Here is an 18,782-nt window from a genome sequence, read left to right on the forward strand (position 1 = left end):
ACCCCCCCCCCCCCCCCGGTTTCTCTCTCTTAGTACCCTGAGTTGCTGGTTGCCTCTTACAACAACAATGAAGACGCTCCCCACGAACCCGATGGCGTTGCCCTGGTATGGAACATCAAATTTAAAAAGGCCACACCGGAGTACATCTTTCACTGCCAGGTATACTTATCAATCTTTACATCAAAGAAACCCCCACTCAAAACACAATCAATCTGTTTCATTCATCGTTATTATATGTGAATCCCACCGTCCGTCCAGCTGCACCTTGTTTCTGTTCTGCTCTATAATGGCAGCAACGTTTGTGAAAAATAAAGCAAAGATGAAAAGAAGGGCCTTGGGTATTGTATCATGACTCAAATTTGCCACAGAGGCTAATTTTAATGCAGGTTTTTTTTTTTTGTGGTAAAGAAGCCCACTGATGGGCGTGATGCTAATAGGGGGTGCTGAGAAATAGGGAAAGATGGGGGGGGGTTGGGTGTGAGGGCTTTTCACAGCTCCCTGGAGGACAGTCAAGGCCATCTAGGAAGGTCTTGGTAGTAATGTAATGTGGCCTACCACTTCCTAATCCAAAGCTAGCCCACCCACACCGATGCTGCATTTAGCCTCAGCAGAACACACACACTGTGCTTTCTTTATATGCTGGAAATCTGGAAATACACCTGCAATAGTATAAAAAATAAATACAATTGCTACGATTCGCTTTCCCCAACGCATACGAACCGATTACGTGCATGAAATGCGCTTTTGGTGAATGTTTATCAGGAGTTAAATGAAATGAAGTGCCCTTTATGAAAGGTATGGAGTCAGCCTTGACTTTTTGATCTGGATGAAAGGATGGCAGGAGCGGTTAGACGAGAGACGTGCCCTCCTTTTGATTCCGCGGGGACTTTCGTAAACATATAGCTGCGACTCTCTAGTTAGCTGCAGATCAGATGCCTCTTAATGTGCGAGCATGTTCTGCCTTTTAACCCCCCCCTGCCCCCACCCACCCACCCCTGAGACCGCAGGGCCGCCGGGCGCCTCTGAGTTTTCTTTTCACCTTCCACCTTCCCATCCTCTGCCGAGCTGCTCACGTGATTTCTCCTCACAGCTGTAATCATACGCACGCCTCTGTGTGTATGCAGACGCACGCATACGCGGGTCGGTACTTTTGGCAGGCTGCAGTCGAACATTTTAATCTACATTTAAACATTTTGATTTTACTCAATCATGATTGTCTCGCATATTTTCCGCATTATTCACACATTATCCACTAAAGGTTTTACATGTTTAGATATTTAAGAGAAAATATCTCTTTATTGACTTTGCAGTAGTTCGTATGGGTTTCAGTATTTGATGTATTGATGCATTGATGCAGTACAAAAGGAACAGAAAAATGCAACAGCTGGTATTACTTTGAGATTAGGTGGGGTTTTGCAGCATTTTAGCCAAAAATGCAGCAGCAGCGCCTTAAACATCACATTCTGTACAGCGTCGGCCTGACAGACAGGAAATGGGTTGACAAATGTTGTTCTCCTGTTGCACTAAATAAATCTGACGGCATTTAAATCAATCCCTCTCTATTTGCCCTGCTCGCCGTCTCGCTTGTGACCATCGGTCTCGGGGGAAGCTGGATTCATTCCCGTTTCAGAATTAAGGCGAAAGAAAACATAAAAGCTGAATTTCAGAATAACAAAACACCGGCAGATTTAACCGTGTAATTTTACGGTGCAGTACATTTTACATGCTTTTATACATTTGGTTGCTCGTGCCTCTTTTTTAATGCCGCTGTTGCTGTTCTTATACGCCAATGCATTCTAAAGCTGTTTATTCCACACGGCTAATTGCATCAGATATTAAACCGAATACTGCAGCGCCCCTTTACAAACTGCGCATGGCAGATTCATGACCCCACTTTGGGAGCCATTGATCTGTTATAAAGCGGAGGAAGTGTGTGATCCATCAGTGTGCGGTTTGGGTTTGTGCTGCAGGAAAGGGGTCTGCCGCCGCTCTGCGTTCTGGTACCAGTTGAGCGTGCCTCCTCTCATCACGGCCGTCCCTCCCGCCACTTGGACCCATCATTGCCCCCTCCCAGCTGGGGTCCAATCTTGTAACTTCACACCCGCCTCTCAAGTGGGCAAAGTCACACCACATAAGAAAGCTTGCTTGACTTAAAGCCTCTGCTGAGCCCCCCCCCAAAACCACATGCCTCCCTGTAACGACCCCCACCGCTACTGTCATATCCAATTGAACTCAGTCATGTTTTTATTAATATCTCGCTGCCTTGTGCCGGTGAGAGAGAAGAAGCGGAATAGGAGAGGTGAGCGGGTAAAGGAGGGGGAAGGGGGAAGCTTCAGGAAATAGTGCAGAAGCATTATTCAGAAAAGAATCTCGTCTAAATTTGAACTTGTGAAATGATGCAGGTGGATGAAGCTCTTTTGTGTTCAGATAATGTTATTTGATTTATTACCTCCACCAAGGAGGAGGTTATGTCTGTCTGTCTGTCAGCAAGATAACCTAAAAAGTCACTGACAGACCAGGAAATGTCGGGAATCTTACCAGGAACAGATGATTAAAGGTTGGTGACGATCCAGTAGAGATTCTGGATTCTGGATCAGTTTGGAATTTTCATTAACATCGCAGTCAACAGAGCTTCGGAATTTCCTCCTCAATATCTCGGTTGATTATTGACTGATGTTTATGGAATTTGGCACAGTCATGTAGGGCGGGGGCCTCTATCTCACCACCGAATCTCATCTGGATCGGATCCAGAATCAATAAAAAATATACAATTTTAACATTGAAAACTCCATTTACGGATTTAAAAATCAGTTGAAAATACATCATTTAACTTTTTCATGGTTGGTGTATAAAGATACCAAGAACAGTTTAGAACTTTTTGATGATGGTCCTGATCACCTTGTGGGCTGTGCATCTAATTATGAGGGGAATGAGCTGCTTGGCGGAGGTCGGCGCCTCTACAGCCAAAAATGAATCTGTAAACTGTATTTCATTTAGACAGTTCTTAGTTTAACACTCGTTTGCTTTCTTGCTCAAACTAAGTTGAAAAGACTCGTGATAGAAAACCGACACGCCAGTTAGCTTAGCTTAGCAAACTGCATTCATGCTTGATGACAGCTCGCTAATTAAAGCGTCAGATCTCATTTGTTTAACGGGAATTTAAAATGTCCTGGTTGCATGATGTGTCACTCGATATTTTCAAGTTTGTCTCATGTAGCAAAACGTTTCTGTTAAATTGATCAAAAATGTATATAATTTGGAAAACAGACCTGATGAGGACTTTATGAGAATTTCCGTATCAGACAAATATAAATCCAACTTTAAAGCCACAAACCAGCAAAAAATATATATAAATTATGTGCCAAGCAAGAAAACAAGGAATGAAATACGGAGAAGCTCTCGGAGGCCGGGAACGTTCTGTTCGTGTTCCCAGAATCTCCTATTTGTGCTCTCGCTACGTCAAAACCTTTTTCTTTGCCTGGCAAAACCGACTCGACTTGGAATTTCTCTTCTCTTGCCAGAAACCACAGAGTGACAAAATCCGTGGGGTGTCATAAACGAGCGAAGCCGGGAGGGGGGGGTAGAAAGGTGGTCGGGATGTGAGGGGGGGTTTGAAAAGTGGGGATGCAAGGGAAGACAGTCTGACCCATCTGGTCCTGATAAGGCACAGTGGAAAACAGATGAGTGCGGTGAATGAGGGGAGAAGAGGGATGGAGCGTGGGCCTATTTGGGAGGATATGGTGTTTTTTTGTTTTTGTTTTTTGCCGCGCCATGTCGTCTTTTCTTCCCAGCGTAGCTCTATTTCAGCCTTCCCGAGCATCCGCAACAGTTTGTTGCCTGAGGAAAGGAGGAAGGAGAGGAGGAGGAGGCAACAAAGGAGGGAGTGTTCCCCCCTCTCTCTAGCGTTCTTTCTCTCCCTGTCATTCCTTCGAACCTCTCTAATCCCTTGCTGGGTGCCATCGCTCATCACGGCTTTACTATGTGTGCATTTCCTTTACAGAACACTTCCCATTAATATAATAAGGGCTGCCAGAAGCACTTAGTCTTGAGAGCCTTCTGTGAAATGTGTCACATGATGCACACACACTTTCCCGTTCACACACTTCACACACACACAGAGACCTGCAACAGACAATGCCTGAGGAAAGAAATGAAACTCGCCGTCCTCAGTAGAGCCCCCCCCCCCGTAAACACATCACTCATATCTCAGCCCCGTCATACCAAAGTGAATCTGTCCGCTGCTTTTCCTTCCTGAACTTCCCTCCTTATATCCAGGAGGCGACCCGGCAGGTCATTATTGTTGCATAATTTGTACGAACCATTTCCATTCCTCTGTTTAAACACAGCTGGATGAAACAGAAAGCGGAAGTGATATTCCCAGTCCCATTCCCATTCCCAATGCGCATTGAGGGGAAAAATTAAATAAACTTTTAACTATCAATGTGGATATTCACTGTGAAACGCCATCCCTGCTCACTCACGTTTACACACTGTCAAATATTATTTGTCTGATTGATGACGATCGATAGCCGAAGCGCACAAATGAATCAAAAGTACGGAGCGACTTCATAAATCCAGCTGAAGCATAATCAAGCTCTCCACATTTCAGCTCTGAACTCGGTCATTAATTCTCTACATGACATCCAAATTGAGAATCGGCTTTTCGCTTAGATCCTAAATCTTATAGCGTGGGACAAATTGATCCCATTTCAGCACGAAAATGACATGCAGTCCATTTAAAAAGGCACGCAGCTCCAAAAACGTATGCGCTGATGTGACATCTGATTGGAAACATTCAGGGAGAAGGACTTTTATGTGACGTCCAAGGCGCTTGTTGGCAGGCAGGCGCTTCAAAGGGCGCCGCCGGGGCAAAGCCGGGCTAACTTTCAGTAGCTCTTTTCGGTACGAGAGGGAAATGATGGCGTGGCCTGTGGTTTCTCAAGGAGGGGGTTGAGAGTTTAGTCAGAATTCTTTCCTTTTAAGATGGGGGGACACTGATAGGGCTCAGGCGCTAAGCTAACATATGGAGCAAATAGAAGGAGCGCTTGATTTGATTGTGCTTCTCTTTGTCGTTACTCATGAGGGGCAGAGATGTTTACTTGGGGATTTTACCCCCGCCGGACGGTTGCCAGATTGGGTTGTGCTTTCGCCAAAGGTGTGTGTGATTAGCTCAGTCAGACGGGACCCAGTCAGATCTCCCGGTGCCGACGCAATGCTCTGGACGCAGGTTGCAGACAGACAATATGAGGCTAATGATAATCCCAGCTGTTGCCGTCAGGGCTTCATTTAATAGGCAGTTCATTTGTCTTTCGATGACGACCTAACGGAGGAGGATCCGGCAGCCACAGAGAGCAAAGGTCATCCCAACACGCTCTAACATTTAAAAGTTAACTACTTGAAGTCTACTGGAGCTGGAAGTACGTCCACTGTGTACAGTCGGGGTTTCGACACTTATTAGATTTCGTTTCTGTCCTAATAAATCTTACAATGCTCTCAATTTTGTTCTGTCTGTGTGTGTGTGTGTGTGTGTAAAAAAAAAAAAAAAAGATTCCCTCCACGTCCTTTTTCTGCGACTTGTGTAGATAAAGTTTACAGCGAGTGCCTCCTCGGAGAGGCGCTTTTATTTTTTAACCAGCAGAGTTCAGTTCGGTTTATTTTGAGCGTTCACATCTGAAGCGACGTCCTGAAGCCATTCGTCTGGAGGCCGTGACTATTTAGAAGAAGAAAAAAGAAGCGAGTGAGAAAGTGTGCAGTGTTTTCTTTTCTCTGCCTTTTTTTCCAGTCTCCTTTGCAAAACGAACTGGGGTTTCGGAGTTGGCTGCGTTAGACATGGCGCGGTGGTGAGGATGGAGAGAGAGAGAGCGAGAGAGAGAGGCAGAGCGCGATGGAGAGAAATGAAAAACAAGACAAAGCTATTGAAAGGCCGTATATGCTGTCACAGTTCAGTGGGATTATTTTTTTTTTATTGACGAGCAAATGTTTTTTGAAGGAATCACTTCGGTAATCTCTTCCATCGCTTCGATGAATAAGAAAGCGTTGAAGGCTCAAGGCATTCTGTCGCTGCCGCTTTGACCTTTTAAAGACGACATCAAGCGAAAAGACAATGATCTGTCTTAGAAGCACTAAAACACACAATTCGGCACCGTTAAAGGTTTTACTGTGGTTCTACTCCATCTGGTGAGATCAATAGATTGCATTGGTTATTGTTGGCAAACTTTTGTTTTGCGTCTGAGCTAAAGTTTGCCATCCCATTTCCTGTTAAAGCGAGTGATGATGATGCTGAGTTTGTGACTCTGTTGTCCTTTTAGGGTAGGACTTCAGATTTGCTGTTTGCACCCATCGTGTATTTTTGTAATGTTAGGTAATGTTAGAAACCTGGAATGGTTTTCCCAAAAAACAAATTCCCGTTGTTTTGGTCACGGCAGTTTCGGGAAGCAGATGTTACCACATAGGTAGAGCCTGCTTCTGGGCCTACGGGCCCAGAAGCAGATGTTTTACAGTGATTTCACATTAAGTTGTATCGCTAAACATTTATATACTGTAAAATTAGATTTTTTTAAATTGGGAAAAGGTCCTTTCTAGAAGCCCACTGTGGTGTTTCCATTTGATGCATCCATCCATCCATTTCCTTGTAGTTGAGAAGATCCTCTCGTCTACAGCCGCTTTTCCGCTTCGTGGGTCACGAGAGTTCCTGCAGCCTATCCCAGCTCACTATGGGAGAGAGGCGGGGGTACACCTCGGACGTGTCGCCAGCACACCGTGGGGCCACAAAGAGTCAGACAACCATTTTACACACACACTCACATACTACGGCCATTTTTGTAGTAAACGATTCATTTAAATTGCATATTTCTTTGGAGGTGGGATGAAACCGGAGAACCCGGAGTAAAACCCACACAGACACGGGGAGAACATGCAACCTCTGCACAGATAGCATTCAAACCCGGCTACCTCCTCGCTGTGAGGCGACAACACTAACCACTACGCCAGCCTGCAGCCCTTAAATCATTTATTGTATTATCCAGCGTTGCATCACCAACCAGTCACATCGTTTGTAATGCATGTACTTTAAATATAGAATACAATAGAAATATAGAGAATTGATTAATGTGTTATATTGAAAAAATAAACTAAAATAAGTAATATTAGAAATAACTATAGTTGTTTTTTTTTTTTATTCTGATTATGATAAAATAAGGTATTTGGGCTGCTATTTAAGTTAGGAAAAAAATATCTGGTTCAATTGCCTTTTCCAACAAAATCTACATCTTTATCAATCGATGCAAAATTTACCGCCTGTTTTTTAAAGTCATTTTGCAGCTTTGTGTTTGCGCTGCAAATGTCCGTGTAACCTTGTTTAATGCACTCGCAACCCCCTGTCTTAAAAGGCCAATTATCCTATCCCTCAACATGGTCATGCTGCTTTACTGCGCCGCCGCCCCAGTGATGCTGAAGCATTTTCTCATAACTCCACAGTACAGCCTCCATTGGCTCTGGGTCAGGGGGGGGGTGGGCATATGGGATGGGTACTGAAGAGGAACCAAAACTCAATAAACATTGCATTTTAGGAGGGAGGGAGTTCAAGGCTGCACTTGTCACGATGGAGGGTACAGTGAGCGCTCCAGTGGCCGCTGAGGTTTTGATGCTGAAACGTGAAACGTCTGTGGGAAAGGAGGGGCACAATTCCTCTCTTTGTCTCCTCTCCACCCCGGCGTCACCCCGTTCCTCTGCCCCGCGGACCCTCGCCGTAGCCAAGCTCATCGTCTCTGTCTGTCTCCGTCCCGGGAGCGCCACCCATCACGCTGAGCTGGATCGCTCGTTTTCGATCATAGCGGCACCTTTCGTTCTTTCCTCTTTCGTGATAACACGATGTTTTAACCACAACTCTGTTTCTCTGTTTCTGTTTCTTTAGTCTCCAATAGTATCTGTGGGCTTCGCTAGGTTTCATCCCAACCTAGTCGTCGGGGGGACTTATTCAGGACAGATCGTCCTGTGGGACAACCGCAGCCACCGTCGGACCCCCGTCCAGAGGACTCCTCTGTCTGCTGCTGCCCACACTGTAAGATTCACTATCGATATGACGTATATTTGTTTAACCTTTTTGATTCTTGCTCCAGACATAGAACACACACACAAATGGAACCTGCTACATCCCAACCATCCATAGGTTCTAACCCTAATACTGACAACATCATTCCTGCACTCGCCGGTGATTCTGGCGCCGATTGCTGAATGGATTCTTTGTGCCGTTACAGCCCAGAAATGTCCTGCTGCTGCAGACATCCGCATTGTGTGTCCCAGTCCGTCCTCACTGGACACCAACATGTGTGTCCGGTCTGAGTGTCTGATGATGTCATGTGCTTAGGGTGTCCTTTAATCATTAATTTTATTTTAAATCATTTTAAATCAATTTGGTTTATTTTAGCTCATCAAACTATTTCAATGTGTTAATGTGTCCTAGAGAGTTTACTGCAGTTAGAAGTATTTAAGAATGTATTCTACAGGAGAATGACGATTGTTGTAAAGTTGAGATATTAAAAAAAGTTTTTGTTGCATTGTTTAAATGTGTTTCTATCTCATCTGTGTGTGTGTGTGTGTGTGTGTGTGTGTGTGTGTGCGCGCGTGTGTGTGTGTAGCACCCGGTGTACTGTGTCAACGTGGTCGGCACCCAAAACGCCAACAACCTGATCACTGTGTCTACAGACGGCAGGATGTGTTCCTGGAGTCTGGACATGCTGTCCCAGCCGCAGGTAGACAACACAGTCACCGGCCAGCACGCTGTCCACAGCACCCAGCACACTGTCCACAGCACCCAGCACACTGTCCACAGCACCCAGCACACTGTCCACAGCACCCAGCACACTGTCCACACCACCCAACACACTGTCCACGCCACCCAGCACACTGTCCACAGCACCCAGCACACTGTCCACACCGGCCAGCACACTGTCCACAGCACCCAGCACACTGTCCACAGCACCCAGCACACTGTCCACACCACCCAGCACACTGTCCACAGCACCCAGCACACTGTCCACAGCACCCAGCACACTGTCCCCACCGCCCAACACACTGTCCACAGCACCCAGCACACTGTCCACACCACCCAACACACTGTCCACACCACCCAACACACTGTCCACACCACCCAGCACACTGTCCACAGCACCCAGCACACTGTCCACAGCACCCAGCACACTGTCCACGCCACCCAGCACACTGTCCACGCCACCCAGCACGCTGTCCACAGCACCCAGCACACTGTCCACAGCACCCAGCACACTGTCCACAGCACCCAGCACACTGTCCACCGCCCAGCACACTGTCCACACCACCCAGCACACTGTCCACACCACCCAGCGCACTGTCCACACCACCCAGCGCACTGTCCACACCACCCAACACACTGTCCATGTGTTATTGCCCCACTAGAGGCATCACGGTTTTGTATGGGTGTGTGTCTGTGTGTGTGCAGGAGACCATGGAACTGGTTTATAATAAATCCAAACCGGTGGCGGTGACAGGCATGGCTTTTCCCACGGGCGAGGTTAACAACTACGTGGTCGGGAGTGAGGAGGGCACTGTGTACACTGCATCCAGACACGGCAGGTAGGTGGACACGCAAACACTGGACAAAACATCAAAGACATGTTCTTGGTACAATCTGGTTGGTGCTTTAAGATAATACAGAATCACTTTAAAATAATTATTTAGGTAGTCAGCAAATACTGAGGGTACGTTTTTAATTTCTCAATTGTGCTGATTGAAGTGTTCTTGAATTGCTGCCTTGAAACTAAGGAAAACGTCCGTTAGAATTACAAACTGGCTGGAAATTCTGTCAGAAAATAAAATACATTGATTATTTCTTTTCTTAATTCTAGTAGTTAATTGATTCACTTGTAATCAAAGCTTCCTGCATGTTATCTGAAGTATGGGCACCCTCAGAAAGGATCAGTCCACTTCACTGCGTTATACTTTAACTAGTTAAGACCACTGAAAAGCCGTGGAGCTGAACCCCTCGTGTGTCCCCTTCTCAGTAAGGCGGGTATCTGTGAGATGTTTGAGGGCCACCAGGGGCCCGTCACCGGGATCAGCTGCCACAGCGCAGTGGGTAACGTCGACTTTTCTCACCTCTTCATCACGTCGTCCTTCGACTGGACCGTGAAACTCTGGAGCACAAAGGTAAAATGTGCGTGTTTGACAGTGTGTGTGTAGGTGTGTGTGTGTGTGTGCGTGAGCTACAGACTGCGAGGATGTGTGGGGGGTTGATTGTGGAGGAGAGGTAGTGAGGGGTAAGTTGAGTGAGTCCTGTTACAAGGGTGTGTGGTGACTCTACAGCAGAGGTTTATATTTGCCATTTTACTCCTAAAAGCTTTGAGGATAGATGCCAAGACGATTTGTAAATTTTATTTGACAAGAAATGGCGTCTTCATGCCTCCTGATTGGATGTAACAATGAAATAAAGGTTAGAGCTAGAAATAAATGTTTAAATCAGCCAAAATGAATCTTAACTTTAGATGCAAGAGTAACTGATAATACAGGCAAAATTATCCAACAGCAGCTTCCCCATCAGTCTGGATGACTTCCTGTTTCCTGTTGGAAAAAGTTTGTGTAAACAGGATGCAGACCAGAACTAAAATGCATCAGTGTGTCAGATCAGAATCAGATCCGATTCGCTGGGGTGTAATCAGTGAAGTCGACGGTCTGAGGGCGGGGCGCTCTTGGTGACCTGGCAGCTCGGGGGCATTTGTTCTGCCTTCAAACCAAATGTGGCAAATCCCATTTCAGTGGCACTGAAAATCAAGTAGTCACCGATCCTGTGTTTCGGGGGGGGGGGGGGGGGTGTTCTAATACATTCAAAGACAGTTTTGTGGAGGCAGTGGCGAGAGGAGTCACCCCCAGGTGGAGGAGGGGATCAGGTAGAAGAGAAACCGCACTGGAAACAGGATCATGACATCAGATCCTTCATGTTTAACTTCATGATGAATGACTGAAGAATATTTGAGGAAGGATTTGTGAGAGTAAAGTAGATCTCGTGGGGGGGGGTTGAAGTTTAGAATGAGGCCTGTTGTGTGCGAAGCGACACTAGAAAAGGTAACGGCTTAACAAGATCAAGCCATTCAGGTGATGTCACCATGGCAACCTGATGATTGCCCCTCTTCCAAATAATCACGATATTGCAAAAAAAAAACATTTTTCACAGGCACCAAATGTCAAAGGGAATTAAATGCAATCAACTCTTTCTTGATGTGACATGCATCCTTTTATAGATGTAAAGAAAAAAGATGTTTAATATTAGCGGTGACTAATATTGAACATAAAAGGACGGAGGGCACCAGTGAAAGACTGGCTCATTCAATGCAAGGAATATACATAACGGATATTTCACAATACCTTCAGTATTATTCAAGATCCTGTTACACCTTCCATGCGTGTCAGAGACGTGCAGTAAAACACTCATGTGAAGCTCGCAAGTCTTATGTTGAGGCCTCAGTGACACGTATTAAAACATTTTTGGCAGGTTTTCATCCAGAAGACTCTGTTATTTTTCAAGATTTGGGAATTCCCTTCCCTTTGACGGGTACCGCAGGAATGTGTGTGTGTGTGTCTGTCTCTCATCCCACATAATCCATATTTGTGTGTGGGCAGGCGGAATACCTGAGAGTGTGTGAGCGTCTGTGTAAATATAGACCCTCCAGACGAGCCCTCGCGCCTTTCGCTTGCGTAAAATACCCTCGATGGGTGCTTTCAGCCCGATTCTTGTAACACACCTTCACGGTTCAGCGAGGCTGTCGCAGAAGAGTCTGCTGATGTTTTTACACTCGGCGGTGCAAAGATTGAGGTTTAGAGAAAACATTTGGAATCCCGACGACGTCGCGAAACAGCTGGCAGCGGTTTCATGATCGTGTGTGCATCCTGACCTGTTCTTGCTCTCTCGACCCCAAAACCAGTGATTGGATAGAGCAGGATGGGGGGGGGGGGTCACCAGTTTGCAAACTGGGAGCCACATGCACAAGAGGAAGAAATAGAAATAGACTTTTATTCACTTTAATCTTCAAGTGGCTGCAGAAGGAGGCACGTAGCTCATAGCTCCTGGGGTCCAATGACAGAAGGGTCTTACCGCTGCTAGGTTGCTACAATAAGATGCTAACTCATGCTGCTACAAACGTCATACGCTGCAGAGGTGTATGCTACAAGCATGAAAGAGACAATTGACAGTGAAATCAATTGGAGGCAATGCCCAGGTTATGGTGTCATGTTTTACTAGGGGGGGGGGGGGGGACATGCACCTGACCGTGAAAGAAAAAAGGCCCTTCAACACGATGCTGCGCTCCTCGTGATACCGAAAGTGTTCCATTCTTGCAGGATCAGCATCAGCGCCCGGCGTGCCGGTGACGGGCGTCCAGCTGAAACGTGCTAGAAGCTCCTCCTAGCATCTAGAAATGATAAGCAGTTGCTTCGCATGCGGCGCCACCGGGATTAAACTTCATCTTAAGATTAGCTTCAAGACTCCTTTCTCCAACTCATCATTTAAGATCAGTAGATTGTGGACAGAGTACGGTAAAATAGTAGTTTGCATTTTTAGTCGTCAGCAGATAGGAGGAGGAACGGATTAAAAACAAACAAAAAAAAAGAAAATCACCGGGACCGATTTCCAAAAGATGGCTTGAATTTTCATTGTGTGGCATTATTTTAGCAAAGAGGGCTACGGGAGTAAAAGTGTGTTTTTTTAAAGTTACGTGGACTAAAACCAGGAGGGGACAACGGAGAAAGCGCAAACAGGAACCACCAGGTGATCGAATCCTGCAACTGTTTGATGGCGCAAAATGACCCGTCGACCCCTGCAGGCGGGAAAAACGCTTCAGTCCAGCCTTAAAATAGTTCTCACTGTGTTTGTGTGTTTGTGTGTTTGTGTGAGCCCCTCAGAATAACCAGGGAGCAGTAAAGTAAAGGTGATGGATGATGGAGGAATAGAGAGAGAGAGAGAGAGAGAGAGGAGCAGGACTGCATTCTTTCATTTGTTCTTGCAGCCACTCTGTCTCCTCTCCTTCTCCCCTCCCACTCTTACCTGTCAGGAATGTAGCTTGTAAGCCTCTGGAATCCACACACCTACACACAGACACACACACACACACCTACACACACACACACACACACACTCACACACATTAAGCCATATGTGTCCCTACCTTTGCTGAACACCTGTGCTGCGTTAGTCAGACGTTACCGTTCCGCCGCCCATTCCCATCCGTCCGCTGTCCACCCCTCTTTTTCCTCCCATCCCATCTCCCCCCCCCCCCCCCCCTACCTCAGACAGCTGCTGCGTTGAGGTTACAGTACACCTTGTGGGGGGGCCCTCCCTTTCATCTCTCCCAGCGGTTTTATGGCGCTGTGTGAATGTGCGAGGCTTTTTAATTAGGCTCTGCACCCAGACAGGCCCCAAGGCTGAGGCAGCGCCACTCTGTCTGAAGCTCGCTCACTCCCTCTCTCCATTCCTTCTCTCTCTCTCTCTCTCCTTTACGTCTCTACTGTAATCCTCGACGCTGCCTCTTTTTGCTTGTCGTACACCTACATAGGTATCCTCTTCTCCTCCTCCCCTTCAGCACAACAAGCCCCTGTACTCCTTTGAGGACAACGCCGACTACGTCTATGATGTCATGTGGTCGCCTGTTCACCCCGCCATCTTTGCCGCCGTGGACGGCATGGGCCGCTTAGACCTGTGGAACCTCAACAATGACACTGAGGTTTGTGTGCATGCTGCGCGAGAGGAAGTGGACGGCGATGGCGTGTTTACTGCGTCGGCCCTTTGTGTGTTTGGTGTCCTCGGGGCACGTTGCTGGGTCTCAGCCCGAACTGTGCAACCAAACACCCAAAGGCTTTTCCCGCCCATCAACCACCCCATCACCACCAGCTCTTCCACATCCTTTCCTACACACACACACACACACAGATTCAAGACAGCCCCGTAGGCGTTTCCCCACAGCCTTTGGTTTAAATCAGAATTAGTGACATCTCTTCATCCCACCCACACGTCCTGCGAACCTCTGTCCAACATTCACGGCAACCTCAACCCCCCTGGCGTCTCCTCTCATCTGCCTCCCACACTTCGTCCCCATCAGTGGAGCACGCAGATGTGCTAGGAGACCACGAGCAGAGAGTCCCAGCCCTCAGTCCGCAGTCCCAGGCCAGAGATGAAAAAAAAAGGTTCGGGACAGGGGTTGAAGTTCTCAGTGCTGTGGGGCGAGATTTATTTTCAGAGGAGAGCATTTAAGGCCAGAGAAGAGAAGATCGTCGACTCGTTTAGCCTAATTACGTCTGATACGTGTATAATATTAGTGACATAAGATAGTATGTGGTGAATTTTATGCACATTTTATTTTAGACTTGTTTGCCATTTCAAGGAACTGTTCAACATTTTCTTTCTACATAATTATATAAACATGTCTGCAGCTGGTTAGCTTAGCATAGGACAACAACTGAAAACAGTGTGTGGAGCTTCAGCGATATGGACATATAAAATAATATAATATATTATTCTTTTTTTTAATCATTTTAATTTAAACTAAGATTACTGCGTTCTGGCTGAAGCTTCAACCTGAAGAGACATCAGAGCGGTATTGATTTTCTTGTCTAAAGTTCTCGACCAAGAAAGAAGTGCAGCAACAAACGACAGTAATAAGTTGCATCTCACTATAAATTTTTCGATCATGATAAATGTGACAAACCTACAACCAGGTAAAAATTAGAGATGAAAGGATGCTTCCGTCACCATCGCTCTTGGTGCACCCAATTTTTATGTAGCTGCTCAAATCTCACGTCTCATCTTTTAACCCCCCCCCACACTGATCCCCAGCATCTTCCTTGCATATAAAGTACAGATGATGACTTTCCCATGGTTTCCTCAAAGGCAGCGTTTCCACCTTGAGAGAAAGAGTTCATTATCAACGGGCTAGCTCTGCTAATGATGTGCTTCATGAGAAACATTTTCTCAGCACACACACACACACACCGACACATACACACAAGCGGATGTACCTAACACACTTTATTACCCTGTCATTGCAACTGAACAACAGACGTCCATTGTTATATTAAAAACACACACTCATAACGGCACTGACAGAGCCGTGTGGCGTGCCTGGTTCTCATTTCCAGCACACACACACACACACACACACTGCGTGCATAGACCGACGCAGCCAATTTAAGGCGCTCAGTTCAGATCCTCTTGGGCAGAGCGATGGAAGCTAGCAGGCTAATGGCAGCCAGCCTGTGGTTAGCGCTGCTTTAAATACGCAGAAGCTGGTCGTGTGAGGCGACAGGATACCAAGGCCTCTGTCTCCACTGGTGACATGTGTCAGACTCGCCTGCCACATGTCAGGAACAGTTTATGGAAACCCTGCAGATGTTTTTTTTTTAAGGTGCAACACGAGTGCTGCTGTTAGCTAGAAAAGAGCAGTGGGGTCACCCACAACAGCAAACACAAGCAGCTGTAATTACACAGTAAAAGAGCCTTGCGTGTGTCCACATTTGAATGACAAGTGATGGCTGTGTTTTCTAACCTGCGTGGATTTCAAAAAGTACTTTACAACTTTGACAGCATCATTTGTGCTCTATTTCGTCATCCACCAGGTTCCCACTGCCAGTGTGACCATAGAGGGCGCGTCAGCCCTCAACAGAGTCCGATGGTCGTCCGGGGGTAAGGAGGTGGCTGTGGGGGACTCAGAAGGCCGAGTTTGGATCTATGACACTGGAGAGGTACAGACCGTAAATGAGCATCATTCTGTTCAGTCAGATCATGGTGAACTACATGGGTTCCTGCAGGTCTCGCCCGTTAGCTTTGGGGTCGGTGTGGTTAGTGGATGGAGTTAGCTGATGTTAGCAGAGTGAAGTGTCACAAAATGGAATAAATAGTGAAATGACAATATTTCAGAAATGTACCAACTGCATTTTTATTTATTTTTATTTGTTTCGATCATGTAAACAACAAACAATAAAAATGATAAAACAACGGCGAATACATACACACGTATATATATATATATACACACACATAAACACACACGCAACACATATGATAATAATTAATAACCATAATGCAGTAACTATGCAGTTTACATGAGCGAAAAGGAGTAGGAAGAAGTGCGTACTTATTTAATCCTACCCCTTCTAAACTTGAACATTCTCACTCATTTTTCCTTTTCTTGCCAATGTACATAGCCTCTATTTATTTTTTTTATAGTCAACATTCATTGCCAATGAAGATCGTAATTCCTACCATCCACGAGCGATTGTGTTAATTATTTATCCTTGTAAAATCATTTCTTTGTGACTTTTAAACAAAGTCAAACGCTATTTTTCATTTCATTACTCAATCTCATTTGATTGTTTCATTTTATAGAAAGATATTTACGAGAGAATAATTGAATCCATTTTTATTTTATTTTATTTTACAGTAGAAGCACCACAAGTGACTGTGTGTGTGTGTGTGTGTGTGTGTGTGTGTGTGTGTGTGCGCGTGTGTGGGTGTGTGTGTGTGTGTATGTGTGTGTGTTTTCCCCTCCCTTTTCCATAACCCTGTAAAAAGGCCTCCACATGGCTTTACTGTCACCACAAAGCGGCCGGCCTTCCTGCCTGCGCCTGAATGTTTTCTCATGTTTAGAGAACTCTGGTTAGGATCCCCATGTGAGGGCGCGATAGCCTAGCCGCTCTGCTAATTTTAGCATCTTTTTGTTGTGCGGTGAGTTGGAGAGCGGCTCGGCTTAGCTGGTGGCCTCCGTGCTGGGTTGAGAGTCATCAGTAAAAGTGAGCTGGGCTGAACGGTTTTATGACTCCAAAGAGGTGTGTGTGTGTGTGTGTGTGTGTGTGTGTGTGTGTGTGTGTGTTATTGACTTTACTCGACACGTCTAAACACCACAGGAGTGTATTACAGCTGGTCCCCCTTTAACGACGGAGTTACAATCGCTAAACGATTTCGTCGTTGCATACGTATAGCCAGTGGATTCCACTCGTCGCATAAACACATACATGCAACAGCCCGTTGCATCTCCGAGTCCTCGTTAAAAGAGTTCGCCGTGAAGTGACGACCGCATGTATATAGCATTTTGCATTGCTTGTGTTTCATTTGGCCGACACAGAATCCTGCCGGATGGTGGTTTATATCCTCGTTTACGTGTCCTCTGAGAAATTCTTTGTTCCAGAGACCAACCAATGACCATTGCAGGAATCTAAAGCTTGTAGCTCTGTCAGCAATCTCGCTCCTTTGTTTTATTCCTACAGCTGTCCGCAGCTCACACCGACGACTGGGGATGCTTTGCTCGTACTCTGATGGAAATCCGCGCCAACCGTGCAGACGGCGAGGAGGAGGGGCCTATGGAGCTGGCTTCATAGAGCGCGACTCCAAGCCAAAGCGGTGCTTTTATTGGTGTCACTGTAGCGCAGGGCTTCTCAATTATTTTCTGTTAAATCCTCCCAGGAGAAAAAAAACCTAACATTTTGCGCAGTATACCTCTGCATAACAGTTTATCTTTATTAACAATAAAGAAAACAAAAAAGATAGAAATATAGATCAGCTTACAACGAAGAATAACTTTATTAACATTGTTTTTAATTTGCCTGAAATTAAAATAATAAATAAAATCCTTATTTAAACTACAATTTTTTTTTGACCAATTGAACCATTTGATACGGAAAAATAAAATAAAATAAAAAAATTATAAATTAAAACTGATCAGCAACATTAACTCGGGGGCACAATACATAAAACATTTTAACTTGCTCGTCGCCCACCGTCGTCACCGTGAAGCTAAGCGCTTCACGCTCTTTGCTGTGTGCGCGGTGAAAAAACAAACCTTCACCACAGAGCTAATACTCCCTGCGCACACTCTGACAATGAACGCGCCACTGCCACCTACTGGAGTGGATGTGCAATTACACTTTAGTCTAGTACACCGACAAAAGAAAAGCATGCTCCACGGAGGGTTATACCCCCCCCCCCCCCGGCTGTACTTTTGCATTTACTCTCCTGTTAATGCAAAATATCCATTAAGCGGCTGATCGAATGATTTGTTTCACAATATTTATTTGTGTCGCTTGCAAGTCGTATAAAAGTGTATAAACAGTGTCAGTCCTATAGCCTTATGAAGATGTGTGTGCTGTAAACATGCTTTGCACTACTGTAAAAATAAAGCAGGGTCCATATGGTCACGTATTGTTTTTAAATTGTCCTGATCGTGCGTCTTTTCTCTGTATTATTCCAACATGAAACACATAAAATATTTCTGATGCATAAACATGACGGCTGCTCTGGTGTAGTTCTCATCAGTGGCTGCTTTGAGTTCAGGGTAAATCGATTGTGTCATTGGAACTCTGGACTGTAACAGTTATCGAGGTTTGCTGTGATGCCTGTTGAATCTGCTGTTTACTATTAAATGTGGCTGATGAACCGCCGCCTTGCTTTCTCTTGAGGATAAAAATGAACGCTGCTGAATCATCCATGTTGCTAATGCAAACAATGCACATTCTCTGAAATGTACACATTTTAATTGTTGGTTGTGAAGCACAGTCGAAATGAACACTTGCAAACCGCTTTTCTGCCTTTTTTTTTAAATATTGTACCGCCCGAACACACGTTTAAAAAAAACACATTAAAAGAGAAGTTATCAATGTCTGTCAACAGTATAATAAATACTGGCTCACTGATCCATACCGCTGCATACATACTAGAGATGGAGACGGAGTCCAAACTTGCTCTCGATTCCAGCAAACGTTGCCACGGCCAA

The 18,782-nt window shown here is 45.6% G+C and overlaps 1 protein-coding gene across 1 annotated transcript in view; it reads left to right on the plus strand.

Moving 5' to 3' along the window:
* LOC137902823 (cytoplasmic dynein 1 intermediate chain 1-like) overlaps positions 1-17,391 on the plus strand; it is a 32,935-nt gene extending 15,544 nt beyond the window's left edge. Inside the window, exons 10-17 of the mRNA XM_068746910.1 lie at positions 34-159; positions 7,913-8,059; positions 8,637-8,750; positions 9,476-9,609; positions 10,038-10,182; positions 13,605-13,745; positions 15,634-15,759; positions 17,281-17,391. Of these exons, the coding sequence (XP_068603011.1) occupies positions 34-159; positions 7,913-8,059; positions 8,637-8,750; positions 9,476-9,609; positions 10,038-10,182; positions 13,605-13,745; positions 15,634-15,759; positions 17,281-17,391 (1,044 nt within the window). The remainder of the gene's footprint in view (positions 1-33; positions 160-7,912; positions 8,060-8,636; positions 8,751-9,475; positions 9,610-10,037; positions 10,183-13,604; positions 13,746-15,633; positions 15,760-17,280) is intronic.
* The last annotated feature ends 1,391 nt before the right edge of the window (positions 17,392-18,782 follow it).

This window comes from Brachionichthys hirsutus, chromosome 13 (genome assembly GCF_040956055.1).
Source record: "Brachionichthys hirsutus isolate HB-005 chromosome 13, CSIRO-AGI_Bhir_v1, whole genome shotgun sequence".
Classification (NCBI taxonomy): domain Eukaryota; kingdom Metazoa; phylum Chordata; class Actinopteri; order Lophiiformes; family Brachionichthyidae; genus Brachionichthys; species Brachionichthys hirsutus.